The sequence below is a fragment of the Ptychodera flava genome (assembly GCF_041260155.1).
Source record: "Ptychodera flava strain L36383 chromosome 23 unlocalized genomic scaffold, AS_Pfla_20210202 Scaffold_23__1_contigs__length_28996876_pilon, whole genome shotgun sequence".
Classification (NCBI taxonomy): domain Eukaryota; kingdom Metazoa; phylum Hemichordata; class Enteropneusta; family Ptychoderidae; genus Ptychodera; species Ptychodera flava.
In genome coordinates, this window is record NW_027248277.1 from 6,547,549 (window position 1) to 6,565,950 (window position 18,402).

An 18,402-nucleotide genomic window follows, 5' to 3' on the forward strand; every position below is an offset into this window, starting at 1 on the left:
TGCATTTTCACTGACATTATCTTGACCACGTATTTTCCAAATTTGACCTAGCTGGGCCTCTTCGACTAAGATAATTTGTTGATAGCGTGAACGAAGACATAAAGAGATACAAAGGCATGAGAGGAGACGTCAACATGTAACAATAAACTCACCTTCTATAAAATATGTAAAGTATGTACGACCTTGATACTCTTCAACATTGATAAAATTATTAAATATATTTGATTGGACACCCAACCTGTTAAAATCACATCCAGCAATGATATTTAAAGATGTTTTCCTGCAGTTTGACAGCAAATACAGTTTACCATATCAAATGCTTATTAAGTCACCATATAATGTACTTTATTTTTTTCGGGGGGGGGGTATAAGGTATAACAATCCTGTCATAATATTTAATAATTTTCTTCATTTTAACATAATCTAAGTGAGTTTTATGTTCCTACCACCCAAAGAAATGTCTATGCTAAATTTCAGAGTTTTGTTTATCAAAAATAACAAAAATATTACACTTGCATCTCATTCTCAAATTTCAGAGCAATGCAAAAGTTATCTGTTAACATTAATTTTTGTAAAAATCGATAAAAGAAAAACTTATAAAAAGTTCAAGGTCTTCCTATTAAAATTTAAAAACCTGTCATTTGAAATCAGCGTATGCTGACTTCATACTATAGGTGATTCTCACGTTTTGCAATGACACTATTCTATACCAGGAATTAATGATAGTTCTAGGTATTTTCTGACCACAAACAAAAGCAATTCACAAAAAATACAATACTGCATGTTCTTTATGATTTAAACTAACACTAAGAAGAACGCCTAAGGACCGCAAATATAATTTTAAAGTAACTTGACAAATGGTGTCAGACAATAGAATAGATTAACAAAATAACAGAACAATTGTCCAAAATACAAATACCAACTCTTCACCACTACCTTAACAAAAAATTACCAAGGTTACCTTTTCGAACATGCAGTTTCTGAGCGACTTTAAAAGCATATTCAAAGAAGAAGAAAATACAACAATTGAGAAACTTGCACCAAAATTATAAATTTCATGAGAATGTGTACAATATTGACGGAGGTTACCCTGAAGAACTTGAATGACAAGTTTCAAAGCAATGGCGAAAAATAGTGTCAGATGACAATAACTTTAGGCCGAAAACAAAATAAAACGAACCCAAAAATATGAACATACAAATGTCTCTGGAATTCGATAACACCTTAGATCACCTAAAACCTGTGTTCGGAATTTTCAACCCGACATTTAAAACTACTGCTTTCTTTTTATACCTCATTTGTATACATAGACACTGACCTGTTAGTTTAAACAAATCCATATCTCAACACCTGGGTTCGCAAGTACATCAAATACTAAGATAATATCATAGATGCTGTAGTTTTCAAGTTTAAAATGTGGACATACATACATACATACATACATACATACATACATACATACATACATACATACATACATACATACATACATACATACATACATACATACATACATGCATGCATATATACATACATACATACCTACATACGCTGCCGACCTACCATGTTTTGATTTATAGATATATACCAACTGTGAGATGAAACAACGTCGTAAGGTAGTATGCTCCTAGAAAGTGAAAGACTTAAACTTTTGCTTAAAATTTTCTTAAGGAATCTTTCAACATTCTCTTTCAAAATAAAGAATAAAATTCAGGGGTCACCATGTAAATTTTTGTATTAGAGAAACAAATAAACCAAGATTTACCGATATTTAAAATTCAAAATGGCCGCCATTTCTATGGAGAAAATTTAAATATTCCACTTTCGAAAAACTAAGACGGTTACACCAAGAGCTTTAAATGAATCCCATAGTGGTATAGCAGAAAAGAGTTGTTAAAGTGTGAGAGTCCAAGTATCTGTTCCCAGGACACATTCTTCATTAAAATTAAAAAATAACTCACAGAGTGTGTCACAGGTACGTATACGTTCAGGAAGAGACAGTCCTCGCTCTGTGTCTCTGTTATATCATCAAAGGAGTCGAGGGCTTGAATACAGGCCGACCCAATGCTCGTTGCCCGATACACCCCACCCCAGCCCTCTTTCGTCTGAGGTGGACGAAATCTCAGGTCACCGACTGGTGGTTCAGCGTAGGGTATCCCTTCATAGATGTGAATGGTGCGATTGATGTTTACATCCGGGTGCCAGGATATCTCAGACTTGCCGACCAGTTTTCCCAAAGTGATTTCAACCATTGGATCGTCAGCGAAGACTAAACATAGGACAGCAAGACAGACAGCAACCCGACAGTGCACCCCGTAGAAAGCCATGTTGTGGCCTCCAAAATATATCGCCTGTCTGCTCTGTGCTTATTATGTAAGGTCAGACATAGGTTACGTACGCACCTCCATTGCAATGTGCTCCCTTTATGCATGCCCGAAACTTTCATTCACATATACGCATTGAAATCAGTGAAAACAGCTTTTGTTCTGGACCTGCAACATGTCAAAACCATTACTTCTGCCCATTTTGTATTCATAAGCGTTTTCGTCAGAGATGTCAAGATGCCTTTAACCCGGGTGAATCAATTCTTCGTTATTGGGTGTCAGCAAGGTTTATAGTGTCCCTTGACGTAAATGTAAAGAGTACGATAAGCATGTTGAACGTTATTTTACTTTGGCTAGGAAACAATTCATGTCCTGTGGTTTTGACCGCCCTCTTTCGTTTGCTTAATGTAAATGTTTGATCAGCCACCTTTCTATAAAATATGGACTTTTTCCTTGTTTTTGCCTTGGAGTACTACGTGGCTACGCACTTCGTAGAAAATGCAGATATTTAACGCCAGTACTTTTGGCTAGTATGTGGTGTGCTTAAAATCGGTGATATTTTGTTAAATTTTGGAAAGCCGTTTGGGATCCCTCAGCGACAACTCTTACCCCGTCGAAAATGCAAAGGTAGAAAACAATTTTTTTTATTCGAAATATAAAATAATAGCACCCGGCTACAACTTTAAGCGGCGACGTCAACTTCAAATGCGAAACAAACACTCAAATCATGTTTTTATGCTACCACAAAATATCAGTCAGCGTCAACATTGCTAATACCATAGTGATTCTAAAAGCTGCTAACACTTTTCAACTTGACCTTCGATGAAAGCAGGTCGCAGTAGTAACAATCTATGAGGCACTTAGTGTGATGTTGAACTATAACGATGGCGGCGAATGCCTAACTATGAATGCGGAAAAAACAAAAGCTCGCGCGGAGGCGAAAACTCTACCTGCCCATAACAAAAAAATACGGACGCAGAAACTCAATGCTTTAAGTTTCCGCAAAGAACTGCCATCGCAAAATCTTATCGTGCCCTGCGGCCTCAAAATATCTACTCGCTCTTTTTCCAAATGTGGACGCTGGCAACGTGAAACTTTAAATAAAGTCATTTCAGCAGTTCATGACACATTTATGATACTTTTTGTTTTGAAACTCTTTTGAGCGAATTTTTTCGCAGTAAAATCAGAACTACGCTGTCTTTGCATCCAAAATTGAGGTGCACTTGCAAATGAATACCCCTTTCGCTGGGTTTATCCTTGGCAATACTTGCAGAACCACACTGAGACTCTTAGCAACAATGTCTTCAATGTTAGGGTGACTGATATCAAGGGCTTCTAGGCAAAGACAAGTCATATTTTTTATCACTGTACTGAGACCCTTAGCACCTTCTTTGTCAAGTTTAATGAGATTAAGATGTGTTAGCCATAAAAAGTTCTCAAAGTTACTTAGACCAGCATCTTGAATGTCGTTGTCACTGAGATCCAGATGTCTTTGCTCAGTCATAGCCCATTCCCTTAAATATATGTTCTGCACTACAATCACCAACATTTTCACTTTTCAGAGAAAGACTTCTACAAGGCAGATATGATTGTTAAGATCCTGACAAATTCCTTCACAAATTTCAACTTGTCTCGAGTGAGTTCACTAGCTTTAGGATCCAAATCCTGTGCGTGAATCTTTACTATGTAATTGATACGAAGTAGACTGAATGAGGCACACTGATAAATTTGTGTATTTCTCCTGATGTATTTTCAAGCGAACTCGTGACATCGTTGACACTAAGTTCAGTGTCATGGAAAATCGTATATCATACATGTTTCTTATTTATTTCTTATTTCTTATTTCCAACGGGCGTTAGCCCAATTACAGGACGAGGTTCTCATTACCCACTAACCCCCAAAGGAGCACTGAGGAGTAAAGTGCCTTGCTCAGGGGCACAACACCGTGCTAGAGTCTCGAACTCACCGCCCTTCGACAGTGAGTCCATTACTCTGGACCAACCGGGTCTTGAACCAGGTTTCGAACTCACCATAAATGTTTTTTTAATTACATGCATGCAGTTTACAACTTAATTCTCTTTTTAAATACAGAAAAAAAAAGATATTTCAATTGAATCGAACTGAATTGAAAAGTCGACAATGACATGATAAATTGGATTCCATGGTGGTCACTCTCAGAGTTCATTGTGTACAAACAAAACCTGACAGGAAATATCCTACAAGAGGATTTTTAGCCATAGAATTGAACTACCCTTTGCTGTTAACAAAATGCCAATAGTCATTGTCTTTTAATAATGCAATTGGTAATCTACACATCCGATTATTTAAATTATGATCATCGCAACCTTAAAAAGTTCATTCACTTTCAGAGCCCAAACGCCGTACGGACATACTTTCAGTAATTCCCTAAACCCATACGAAAAGAAGGCGGTGCCTTCATCAAATTTTTCCCACCAGTTCTTTCATGTCATGTTTCACCCACAACAATCAAACAAAGCTAAATTCAAGAAACACACGAAGCAAGTCACCCGACTTGACGCTTTCAACCCCGATACAAACCACCACAGAGATTGACAGCAGTGAAATTTTCGTCAAACTAAAAAGAACAAGAAACAAGTTACATCAGCTATACATCGACAGGGAAACAAACAATCGAGCAGCAGCTGGCATCTATTGGCAAAGGTGCCTACACGAAGAACTGGTGCCGCGAAGCCTACAGATCTACCTGCGAGCACAACTACCAGGCTATAAACTCACCAAATCATTCACAATCAAGCGGTGAGAGCTTGAAAGGTACTCCGGTCTGATTTTTTTTGAACTTATCAACAAATAATTACCTGCCATTACACCAAGAAGAGGACGGCAAAAGAATCGGAGGTACGTTCCAAGCCGTAGAAAAAAAAGAGCCATCATTCAATGGAAAGCCGACAAAGAGATGAAATTCATAAAAACTCTATCGTCGTACAAACTAATAAACAACGAAAAATAGCGATAGGCAGAGGCCTAAAATTTATTCCGACATCAACACAAGCAAACAGAAAACTACTGCTTCATGATTTCAATAAATACAGTCGGAAAATGAGACAACACTACATTATGAGACACAAACAATCACAACAACACCCATTCAAACAAAAATCAAACTGACTCCCCAGTCAACAGCAAACACAAAATTTGAAAGTTATCTCGAAGCAACCAAACCAACACTCTGAGAGATACCCTTTTTATGAAAGGAAACAGAACAAGTCGCGTACCAAAAAAAACCAAAACAAAACAACAAAAAAAAACAAAAAAAATCGGGATAAACAAACTCGGAAACAATAGACAAATTACCATAAACCCCTTCGACAGGGGTCACATTGTCATTTTCAACACAAAAGATTACGTACTCGAATGCGAAAGACAATTAATCAAAACTCAACATTATACAAAACTAAACAAAGACGACAAAGAACAAACAGAAAAAAAGACAGTATACTTAAGAATCTGTTCCCAGAATTACCAATCATTACTTACAAGAGAAACGAAAATTTAAGAGACACATTTGTACAAAAATTACAGAAGTAAAGCAAGAATACAAACAAACCAGATCGTCAAACGAATTCACAAAGCCGTCCAAACATTGATATAATTGCTTCTCTGCTTGCAGAGCAAGAACACTAGATACACTGAAAATAATTTCCACAAACACAAACTGAGGCAAGAAACATCTGCGACTGATGAGAAACCACACTCGGATTTCGTAACGCAAGCGTCAAATTTAAAGGGTCATTCTATCCACATTTATAACACCATAGGTCTGGCTGCATCTCGCCATGAGCTTTCCCCAACACACAAAACGTTATCGTACATATTAATCCAAACTTCCCTACATTCCGAAACGAAACAATCACTAGTGTAACATAAATAACTGGATAGTAATCTAGGAAATTTTCACACATACCCGAAACGAATCGAACACGAACGCAACACAAACGTTTAGATAGTAAGGTGGGTTGTCTCTTTGTAACTGATTGCCATATTTACATTATGCAAATAAGCCTATAAACAATCAAACAGTAAGGTATATTTTCTAAACTGTCTTCAGCAACATCTAAGCAAATACAAATTCAAAGCAAATGTTGAGTTATTATAAAGAAGGCTATTCAGCGGACCGCCACCTTGAAATAATGGAAATTAGAAAGTCAAGTAAACAGATTAACTACGCTCGAACAGCAACAACAACAAGAAGAAACAAACAAATAATAAAGATCGCCATTCCTTTCTCCACGTTAAATGTTGATATATTGCATTGGGTGCATATCTACTAATCATCGTATTACTGATTACTCGATCAACGACTTATCTATACTTGACGTAATAAGCTAACCAGTACAACTGTTGACATCTACACCCATGCGGAAATCTGAGAACGACGACGGTGTTAAGTAGCGCTCCGTATTGAATGATCATCAAGTTATAACAATCAAGGAAAAAAGCTCCCTCTAACCCTATCAGTGTCCGCAAGTCATTGCAGGGCATGGCACGTATTATGATCAGGCAAAATACTTTGTTAGCGCCGCTGGGCACAAAACTCTCAAATTGAAAGTCAAAAAGTTAATATCGGACATGTTTCAACGGCTTTGTTTTGCTCAGGGTTACTGTTTTATGTTGGCGTCTTTTGTGTACTTTCCTGCTTCATCTTCATCTGCAAAACACTTCATGTCAGGATCTACAAATGGAACATGAAGAACAAGACAGTGGCGTTGAGATGCTTGCCGTGACTGAGCATGCGCACAACAATGAAGTAAAGCAGAGGCTATAGTCAAGTAATTATCAGAAAGTGAGGGAAATGTATCAAATGAAAATATAATGTTCATGTGAGTAATTTCTTAGATAAATAAGAAATTCATCAGCGTAAATTGATATTTTACATTTACATTATCATGTGAGTAATTTCTTAGATAAATAAGTAATTCATCAGCGTAAATTGATATTTTTAACAGCAGACTGAGAATGAAAAGTAGTAAGCCGTCATGCTAAGCCTAGAATTGGAAATGCAAACTTAATTTAGTCAACATTTCCAGGTATTTCAAATTCAAATAAATGACCCCTAGCTTTGACCTGTTAACTGTACAGAGAGGTCGGGGACATTATTTATTTTGAAGTTCAAAGAAAACAGACACTAAAATGTCATTTACATTAATAATGATGTTATAGAAGCAATTATTCAGAGAAAACAGTTATTCAAATTTAGGTGTGCCTCATTATACCTTGAGGCTTAAGAAACCTAGCTGTAGGCATTGACATGGATAAGGAGTTAATGCTGGTTGGTGAATTCCCCTTGCCTAGACCCTAAACGTCACTTACGGCCTCCGTGCCTCCGACCCCACTCTGTCTAGCCTCGCCGGTCCACCGTTAATGCCGTAGCTAAAAACAGCTCATTTGAAAGTGAGTGGTCTCAAGGAGAGACGAGAGACGATGATGTCACTGGCGTCCCTTTGAAAGTAAATTAACCCAAATGTTCCTCACATGATTGGCCAATAATTATATGGATGTTGCTCATAAACTAGCTCATAAACTGAACGTTTTTCGGCTAGTTTATGACAACATCCATTTAATCATTTGCCAATCATGTGGGGAACATTTGGGCTGATTGACTTTGAAAGGGACGCCAGTGACATCATCATCTCCCCTGGAGACCATTTACTTTCAAATGAGCAGTTTTTATGCTACGGCGCTAAAAGTGGACCTCGAGGCTAGACGGAGTGGGGTCGGAGGCACGGAGGCCGTAGGTGACTTGTAGGGTCTATGCAAGAATTTTCCTGATTATTTTAAATGACCAATAACTGTAATTTTCGATGATTCTTTTCACCATTTTTAATTTTTGATGTTAACCGTAATATTTTTTTTCTATTTCTTAAAGCATGTTGAGATACACAAGAGTCATTTTGTCAACTCAGTCTGTACATGTCACGTGCTTAAAATAGTGTGTTTGTCGATTCTGCCTGTACAGGTGAAGACAATATTGTGTTTGTCAACGAGGCTTGCTCTTGAGTAGACTCCATGATTAATGCTGACAAGTAAATTCTGGTTTGTATTCGAATGCAAAAATGCGTTCTTCACTTGCAGACGCTATGTAGACAAGTCAAACAGTTGGCGTCTCGGCATGAATTGTTGGATCAAACAAAAGTAGTAACAACTACCGATTCTTCGATTTAAGTATTATTTACCAGTATTTTTCATCAGGTTAGGAATGAAGTTATTCCAGAAGGCACACTCTTTGGCTTTCAATGCTCGTTTGTTTGACATCGTCAGTGCAATTTCTTTGTATTCTAATCCGGGTACTTTGAACAGCGGCCAATCATTTCGTGCCTCTTCTTCAGTTAAAGTTGCATCCTCTCTTGGAAGGTTGGGATTGCTGAAAATGTAAAGCGATATGTTTGTTTTAAAAAAAAAACGTTTAGAGTGAATCCAAGTTTTCATCAACATGGATGCTCCTCTCACAATATGGAAATTCTTCGTAACATAAGAGAGGTAAAGGTTTTTGAAAACTCAATTTAGGCGATTAATAACTATGTGTCGTATCTGCATTGGTGTGATTTGTCTGGAGTCAGATATAAGAAGCAGCTGAGTGTCACATGCAGCACAAATGACACGTCACAAGGAACTGAAGATAATGGGTAATGACGGATTTATGATAAACCCATTCCCAGAATACTATAACTGGCAGGGAAGTCAATTCTCGGTTCCACTTTATATCAAAACATGCATACATAGGAACGTCCTCGTAAGGTTGCATGAGGGCGCTGTCTAGTAATGAACACCGTCGTCCTTTTGAATTCATTTTCGCCAAAACACGGTAACATTTTTCGTTGTTCCTGCAGGTACTTTCCCATGATTAATGTTATTTTAGATCCTATTTATCACCTAAAATATTACGAATCAGACTGCAATCAATAAAAATTTGAGCAAAGATACAAAAGGAAAGGAATATATTATTTAAGCGAGTGTAAAATCGCTATCGGAAAAGACGTACGCAAAATTTAAAATTGCGTGTCATGTGTATGCAACATTGATGTTTATTGTAAAATATTGATTCGTTCCAACTTACCCAGTTTTAGCAAAGTTAGTCCAATATTTCATCACCTTTAATGTCATATCAACATCTTCCTTGGGTAGAGTCCAGTTCATCCCATCCATGAAATGCCAACCGAAAACGAATGGTAAGTCTTCTGCGTGGGCGGCTTTTATCCACTTAACAGACCAGAATGACTTGCTTGGCACATGCGTCATGTGGTACTTGTACACGTTGAAACCGGCCATGGCATATGCGCGCGCTGATGCGTCAGCTGGGCATATGAAGTAAACGTCACCGAGCTGTTGGCTTAGGGCGTCACAGTTATCATAGTCCTCGAGATCGGCGTCATCCCAGTTGATGTACATGAGTTTGATTGCGTCCTTAACAGCCTGTTGGTTTTCATTCGAGCATCGGGAAGGAGACTGCCCATTAAAGACTCATACACCGTTTTGTTCATTGTTAACTTGGATTCGTTCCACATGTCAGGCATTGAAAATGCAATGAAATACATCCCTTCGTCAGCCAAGTTACCAATCATGAGATCTAAACCCAACTTTGTGAAAGCCATCTTTTCAACAACATTCGATGGGTTCTCAGTCAAGAAATAGCCATCGGCCACGGGAGGAAATACAATTCTAGGAAGTCTTTGGCCGATTATGTTTTCAAGTGTTTCCTGTGAAGAGTGAAATTAATATCGATGAGATATTGGATATCACTTGCAGGAATTAATGAAGAAATATTCAAATGTTAGTTCGTCCAAATAAAATGAAGGTGGAAAGAATAAATGCAAAGATTCATGATGAAGGGATCGGTGAACGGAAGGGCGGGTGGATGCATAGGGGATAAAAGGATGGACAGAAGGGCAGATGGACAGACACACAGACATAAACTTCAACACAAACATGCAGATACATAGATACATAAATAGATACATAAATAGATACATAGATACATAGACACATAGATACATACATACATACATACATACATACATACATACATACATACATACATACATACATACATAGAAAGATAGATAGGTACACAGGTATATATATAGATTAATATTGAAAATCATTCCAATATTTAAAGAATGTCGATCCATTTCACGGACAGACTGAAGTGTAAAATGTTTGATTGATTGAGATGAACGGACGGGTGGAATAATGAATGGATGGCTCTATCTATCTATCTATCTATCTATCTATCTATCTATCTATCTATCTATCTATCTATCTATCTATCTATCTATCTATCTATCTATCTATCTATCTATCTATCTATCTATCTATTTATCTATTAATCTATCTATCTATTAATCTATCTATCTATCTATCTATTAATCTATTTATCTATTAATCTATCTATCTATCCATCCATCTATCTATCTATCTGTCCATCCATCCATCCATCCATCCATCCATCCATCCATCCATCCATCTATCCCTCTATCTATCTATCTATCTATCTATCTATCTATCTATCTATCTATCTATCTATCTATCTATCTATCTATCTACCTATCTATCTATCTATCTATTTGAGTTGAAAGCATCTCTCTAATCATATGGCCTGGTAGAAAGGTGACCATTAGAGTCATATTCTAGGAAAATATCCAGATATGAAGCAGCAGAGGCCGTTTCTGTATATTTTTTTTTAATCAACATTTGTGAATGATAAATCCTAGCGAGATTCTCACTTAATCGGGAGGTAATCATTTAATTAACATCGTCTATGTATCTAAATGTATGGATGAAAGTTCTAGCTACAGAATACGTTCTGCCTCATATGAGTACAAATGTAAGTCTGCAAGCAAGAGAGTACAGTTAGTGCCCATTAGAATTCCTATACGCTGTTGGAAAATTTGTCCTCCAAATTCAACAACTATGTTGTCGATTAGTAAGATTTTTAAAAATATGTAGAATTATACCCTGATACTACATACTTGTAACGGTGTGATTCATTTTGTAGAAAAAGGCTTTGTTGATGATGTTTTTCAAGCGTTCTTGCAATTTATTGTGTGGCATCTGGTATACATTGTGGAAAAATCGAAAATTTTAATAGATGTTATTTTAGAAATAGCTCTCGATTTCTAATTATCCAGGAGTTCCTTGGAATTTTAGACAGAAACGTGATGTGTAGTTTGAAATTTTGAATAACTAAAATCGTTATAAAGGAAAAGTGAAGACACAATTGGAATGCTATTCTGCATTGGTAGCTGTATGGGTACAGACAAACACAGTAACATGATTCTCACCTTTGTTTTTGTGATGTCTGAGAATTCTTTAAAATCCTGAGCTGGCAGAGCACGGAGACATTGAATCAACTCTTCGGTCGTTTTTCGGTCACACCCTACCAGTTTACCAAGTCCGTGGGCCGTTTTCCTCTGCATACGGGAATCTGTGCTGAAATACCCCTTCATAAACACACTTGCACTCTGATATTGAATGAGAAATAAAATAAATCTTTTAATGTATACGTGTTGAAGTCAGATACTCATTAATAAATCGTATGTGAAAAAACTGCCCTTTTTGTTGCAAAAATCGTGCTGAAATCCTCAGAACTCTAAATAATATTACTCAACGTAAGTAAATCATAAAAGTCTCAGTCGGTCTACCATATTTTCAATTTTGTATATTTTATATATATATTTTGTATATTTGTCCTTGTACAACACATGATTACAGGAGCAAAATGTCAAGGTTTAGGTTATACAGGACTTTAATACTGGAGGTGGCTGAAAAGATGAAAAATGAACGGGTTTAGCTAGTTTAATGAGCTGACAGATTTTTTCCATGACAGCGATTACATATTAATGTATTCATGAGATCACTTTATCAAACTCTTGTGGTGCTAAGTTTGGTTATTACCCACAATGCATTTTAACATCATGTAGTTTACCCATGGCACGAGGGAAAAACTATTTAAGGGAGCGAAACTTAAAATGATGAAGAGACACACAGTAAGTGAGGCTACCCACAATTCCCCTTGATTTGTTTACTCTGACATTTTTTGCTAAAGGCTTTTTCAATTTTATCAGTTTCTTAACAATTTTTAACTTACAATTTAAGTTCAGGATTATTTGTTAAAACTATGTTCCAAAATAATTGATTATGTTTAAAATTCAAGAGTAAATTGAATTAGAAGTCGATGTTTGGAGGTGCTAAAAATAGCACATTTTTCAAGATAAACTTATCAGCAACTAAGATGGTCTCATCATACCACCTGTCAGACATGCAAATTTCCTTTGTTACGAACATTAAAAAAAATCAATACCCTTTGTTTTACCAACAGAGATGCAACTTATTCCCTTAGTTTTCTTGAAAATAGTGTGTATGGCTGTCAAAAATCTCTGTCGACAAAATTACAAAACTGCTATCTCCTCCCACTGCATAAAAAACCCAATAATTCAGATAAATACACATTAATGTGTTGCCTGTATTATAGTATAATACACGTGAATTCACATGAATCCACATGAATACAGGCTTGCTGAATACAAAAAATGGATTCTTGACTGTATTCATCTGTATATGCACTCTTCAGCTAAAATACAGGCAATAATCCATGTTAATACAGTAAGTATTATTAGGTTTTCATGCAGTGTCCGTGAAAAAGAGGTTGATCTTCTCATTATTCACAGTGAGAAATCAGAAAATTATGATTATCAGAACTATGTTGCCAGAATTTTGAAATATGGACCGAGTTGTTCTGTGTACAGAAGAAATTTGCTTCAGTTCAGTGAGTGATCTCCGTGTGTACAGATCATGGAGAATTCTGGGTAGCCTCACTTACTGTGAGACATATAAACCACGGGTAACCCGAAAAGAACTCTTCAAAAGTAGTTCTGAATGCCCTTCTATGACTCCTGAGATCAGGCATCATAGTAGGTGTGCATCTTGTTTGTTGGGAGATCATTTATACTCTCCACTTAGATGCATAATGTTGAGTACACAATGAAATACTATTCGTTTTAACGAGAAATCGTGATCTTTGACTTAAATCACGCCATATGTTTTGTGTTGATTCATCCCAAAATTCAGTGATTGAACGAATTTCCTATTATTCAGCTATTGTTTCATCCAATCCAATTTCCTGTAAACAGTTCAACACTGACCACTGGGAATCATATATTAGGTCCAAACCATTGCCGCCAACTTAAATGTCAAATATCTGTAAATGTTACGTAATTTGTTTTCTTAGTACCAAACTTTGCATGGTGACCCCTGATTTTATTCTATGTGGTAAGAGAATGGTCAAAAGTTTTATTGAGGAAGTGTAAGCAAAAGTTTTAAATCTTTCGCTTTAGCAAGACTTGTTTAAAGTCTCTATTTTGTAATTTTTTTTTGATTTTGTGTTTGTTTTGGTTTGGGAGTGAACGCTAGAATTCGCGTTCCAGCTGGTTTCATAGGAAACTTGTGAGTGGGCGAATGCTATGAGTTAGGTGTACACAATACAGGAGAGTTTCACCAAAGTCACTACTACGCAGACACAAATGTAACGCTTTCAATCTCTAGGGAGACCTGACCTTGGGAGACCTGACCTTAGCTTGGCAAATAGGATCGTATGAAATAAAAGAGAAACAAGAGAAACTATTGCAAATGGGTTATTTTTAAAAATACACCAACTTGAACAAAGTCTACTTATTACCTTTAGTTAATATTTCACACCAACTGGATCTGCACCGCCGTTTAGGCTTTACATACCTGCATTATAACCCTGTGAAAAAGTCCCTGCATCAAGGGAGACAGCAACATGTATTCACAGCTCAATGACCCAGCACTGTTACCGAACAGGGAAACCTTGTCTTTATCTCCACCAAAAACTGTACAAAGAAACAAAGGGGATGTTGTGTATCAACTTGTGAATAGTACTACATCTTTAACAACACTTTTAGTGTAAAAACCAGGACAGGGTCACTACACACTTGCTTTATTCAAAGTGACTGTGAACAAAATATTTTTCAATACCTTCTATATTATCATGTACCCATTGTACAGCTGCCATCTGGTCAAGTAGGCCATAGTTCCCTGGCGCGTGTTCGTCGCCTGAAAGAAGAATAAACGGGTGAAATATAAATACTGAAGACAACAATCATAAAAAATGTGTAGCTTTCAAAATGACAAATAAATAAATAAATAAATAAATAAATAAATAAATAAATAAATAAATAAATAAATAAATAAATAAATAAATACAAATATGATTGACTACATTAGCCTTGAATTGTACATCATTGGCCGCTTTTTTGCAAGTCACCAAAGTGATGCTAGCTTCTTTTCTGATCGCTAAGATCAGTCAAACGCTCTCGATTATTTTAAAATGCTCTCTCTCTCTCTCTCTCTCTCGGTACTTTTCGTTTTTGCAGCTGATTTGTTATCAGTGTAGAGGAAGGCATGTATAACTGACGATTGATTTAACTTCGTAGATTTATTGAGATATTGGTAAAGTCGAACAACATTAATCATAGATGCCCATCAGTAAGGCTGAATGGACCTCGATGATAGATATAAGAACTCTCAGTTTTTTCCAATTATTTTTCTGATCGAGTGTTCATTTTATAGCTCTTTGAGAAAGAAAAAATTGTCAACGTCTGAGTTTTTTTTTTTTTTTTAAGATCGAACACTTATTTCTCCTCATGGATAGCGACCATATTGAATTTCAAATATCGGTAAATGTAAGGTATTCTGTTTATCTTGTACCAAACTTTGCCTGGTAACCCCTGATTTCAATTCTTATACTGTAAAAGAGTGGCAATTATGGAAAAATTTGGGCAAAAGGTTAAGTCTTTCACAATCGAAGCTCATACTACCTTAAACGAGCGAATCAGTCATATATGATGGAAGGGAATGTCGCCCTCAGATATCTTATTAAACACACATTCAATAGCGTTCACCCTACCTGTAGACAGGAAGCCTAGTGGACCAAGTCTGTAATTGAAGGTTACAATGATGACGTCACCAATTGCAGCTAAGGGTGTGCCGTTGTAATAACAACTACCAGAACCCTTAATAAATGCACCACCGTATACCCATACCATTACAGGTAGCCGATCTGTCTGAAAATTGTAAAGTCAAGCTAATTGGTAAATCAGTCTGAAGTGCTTTACAAACGACCCGTTTAGAAAAAATACTCTGATAAAGATTCACCACTGATTATGGTAAAAGGTCACTTTGCTTTCAGCATGTTCTCCTCCTGGGGCCGCACTGTCCTCGAAAGAATATATGTTGACCTATTTTCGTTCAAATTAACAAGTATGAGAGTAGCTTGGAGACGTTGGTTTGCACATTGACCTTGGAATTTGTTATTGTTGTGGTAAGAGAATGGTTGAAAGTTTCATTGACCAAAGTTTGAACAAAAATTTGTCTTTCCATTATCTCTCTACCCATGTCTTAATATTGTAGACTTGACAAGAATGACGACTTTGACAATCCAGATTTTGACCAATTAATGGCAATTGTAAAGTTTGTACTTTGTTACTAAGCCGCCCGGGTTACATGGAAAAATCCTATATGTTTAAACGCAACGCAGGCTTCTAATTAGAGCTGTGTTCGTTCTATAGATGTAATATCGCAACAACTGCCAACTTGCTGATTGTTATCATTTTCCACGCAACAGTTTAATTATTATCATTTGAAGAGTTCGGACATAAATACATCCGACATGATAAATTTGTCTCGAGTAAAATCAAGTTAATGTATTTTTCTGTAATAATTTGAAAAAGAAAAAAAACCCGGCTATAACGTTAAAAAAATACTCACATGGTGTGTCACAGGTACGTATACGTTCAGGAAGAGACAGTCCTCGCTCTGCGTCTCTGTCAATTCTTCAAGGGGGTCCAGATACTGAATACAGGCCGATCCAATGCTCGTTGCCCGATACACCCCACCCCAGTCCACTTTCGTCTGAGGTGGACGAAATCTCAGGTCACCGACTGGTGGTTCGGCGTAGGGTATCCCTTCATAGATGTGAATGGTACGATTGATGTTTACATCCGGGTTGCCAGAATATCTCAGACTTGCCGACCAGTTTTCCCGAAGTGATTTCAACCATTGGATCGTCAGCGAACACGATACACAGAAAAGCCAGGAAGATAGAAACACAACAATGCGCCCCTTTGGAAGCCATGTTTTTGTCTCCTTTATATACCATGTATGTCTGCCCTTTGTCCCTTATGTAAGGTCAGAAAGAGGTTACGCAGTGTCAGTGTTACTGAATGCAAGAGCCCTCCACTCATACGTGATTCGTAATTCTTATCCCTCTCGTGCAGTGCGCTTGGTCGGCTGTCTGATTTATACACTATAGACTCCCTGAGTAGTTGTGAATTTTGACAATCGACCAAGCAGATATTACCTTCCGAGCCAGCTTCACACATCAGCAGTCAAATTCAAGGGGTTCGGACGCTCTTTCGTGTTCAGGGATCTACTCGACACAGCGGTAGAATCTTCGATCTCATCTTGAGAGGGAATATGTTGCAGGCAACAACCCGTTAAATTCTTGACGTATGTGTGCATCTGCCAGGGAAAATAATTCCATTGCGGTCGCAACGGGCGTTATGCCAAGCTTCAGAATGACGCGTCCATGCCGGGAAATAATCGCAAACAGAGCCAATATTTGCAGACACTGAAAGGGCACAGATCAATGGATGCTTCTCAAGACAGATAGACAGTTTATTACAGATATGGAAATTGACAATATGACAAAGCTTTATTTGATGTACGATCTGGATTAGTACAAGGTAAATTATGAATTATTTAAAAATTATCATCGAGCATTTATTTATTCATTTATTTGTTCATCAATTAATTTACTAAAGTAAATTTCATCCTTCATTTATTTAAAGGTTATTTCTAAAATATCAAGTTGAAAGGCATGCACCCAATGAAACACCTGTCAGATATATATACAATTTAATTATAAAAAGTCTGCATAGAAACAAAACTAAATTTACAAACTAAAAGATACCACGAAATCAGAATTTAAAAAAAAATCTGCATATTCACGGTTCAACAGAAGCTTAAATTGGTCAGACTTAGACAAATTAAAGTTCTCAGAACTCTTCTTAAATCTTTGTTCCGCTTTGGTCTAAAAGCTGATTGCAAACTTCTGTTGTTATAAGGAAAACAACTCAGAATACGGTTTCCCGCTATCAATCGTACCGTTATTTCCTACGGTTGTAGTATTTGACTTGAGGTAAATAAAATGTCGGTACGATACTAAAATATAAAGAAATTAGCTGCATCTAAAAGAGAGATGAGCCATGTCAACAACATGCTGTTAAAAGCCAAGTTCACGATAAGTTGGTGCGGTCTTAAAAGACAAGTACTAGGAAAAAACTTGTCTTTAAACGTTTCCATTTAATATATTAATAGCTTTTAATAGGCGACCAAGCAACATAAGAATCTGGACGCCCCAAACACTCTCAGAAAATCTTATTCTAGAATCTTCGAGCAAAGGCTGAGCGATGTGTACAATAGCAATGCAGCCTTTGATCAACTGATCCAAGTTGTAAAATATTTTGAGACAAAGTCAAGGAATGTATAGCTTCAAGGTAATCAGTGACTTTCGCAGTCTTTTCTTATAAATGTCATGCACTCGGTAACCGTCCATCTTCGTGTTCACTTCTGTACATCGTTTGATGCTGATTGAATTTGCTACTCTCCCAATTTAAGGACGTTTTCAGTTACTACACTGTCTGCTTCGAAAGCAAGTACGTTGGGAATGTATTCTCATCGTTCGCCATAGCTGTGGGTCATAGCTGTGGTGTTTTCAGGCGTAATTTCTGCCTTTTACGGGCTACTTTTGACTTTTACGCGGGGTTAAAACGTAAAAGTCAAAACTAGCCCGTAAAAGGCAGAAATTCTGCCCGAAAACACCACAGCTACGGACCCACAGCTACGATCGCCATAGCGAGGACGTTGGCAAGGCGACTTCCGCAGCTGAACTAGGTCAAATCGCCATGCAAATGATATGCTAATCTAACTTCCGGTTGAATGAGGAAAAGGTCTATTCATCATG

At 37.0% G+C, this 18,402-nt stretch overlaps 2 protein-coding genes and 1 long non-coding RNA gene across 3 annotated transcripts in view; all 3 read right to left on the minus strand.

Moving 5' to 3' along the window:
- Nucleotides 1-2,411, minus strand: part of LOC139124105 (acetylcholinesterase-like) — a 40,504-nt gene extending 38,093 nt beyond the window's left edge. The window contains exon 1 of the mRNA XM_070690248.1: nt 1,962-2,411. Coding sequence (XP_070546349.1) covers nt 1,962-2,327 — 366 coding nt within the window. The 5' untranslated portion in view covers nt 2,328-2,411. The remainder of the gene's footprint in view (nt 1-1,961) is intronic.
- Nucleotides 2,412-4,200: 1,789 nt separating this feature from the next.
- Nucleotides 4,201-14,205, minus strand: LOC139124109 (acetylcholinesterase-like). The gene is made up of 5 exons (XM_070690252.1): nt 14,091-14,205; nt 11,642-11,821; nt 9,418-10,057; nt 8,537-8,724; nt 4,201-7,035 (listed from the first exon to the last, which is right to left on the minus strand). The coding sequence occupies exons 3-5, from the start codon at nt 9,747-9,749 to the stop codon at nt 6,962-6,964; spliced, it is 594 nt and encodes a 197-aa protein (XP_070546353.1). The 5' UTR covers nt 9,750-10,057; nt 11,642-11,821; nt 14,091-14,205; the 3' UTR covers nt 4,201-6,961.
- Nucleotides 14,206-14,348: 143 nt separating this feature from the next.
- Nucleotides 14,349-16,524, minus strand: LOC139124110 (uncharacterized). The gene is made up of 3 exons (XR_011549863.1): nt 16,146-16,524; nt 15,286-15,442; nt 14,349-14,432 (listed from the first exon to the last, which is right to left on the minus strand). It is a non-coding gene; the product is annotated as an uncharacterized lncRNA (long non-coding RNA).
- Nucleotides 16,525-18,402: the final 1,878 nt, after the last annotated feature.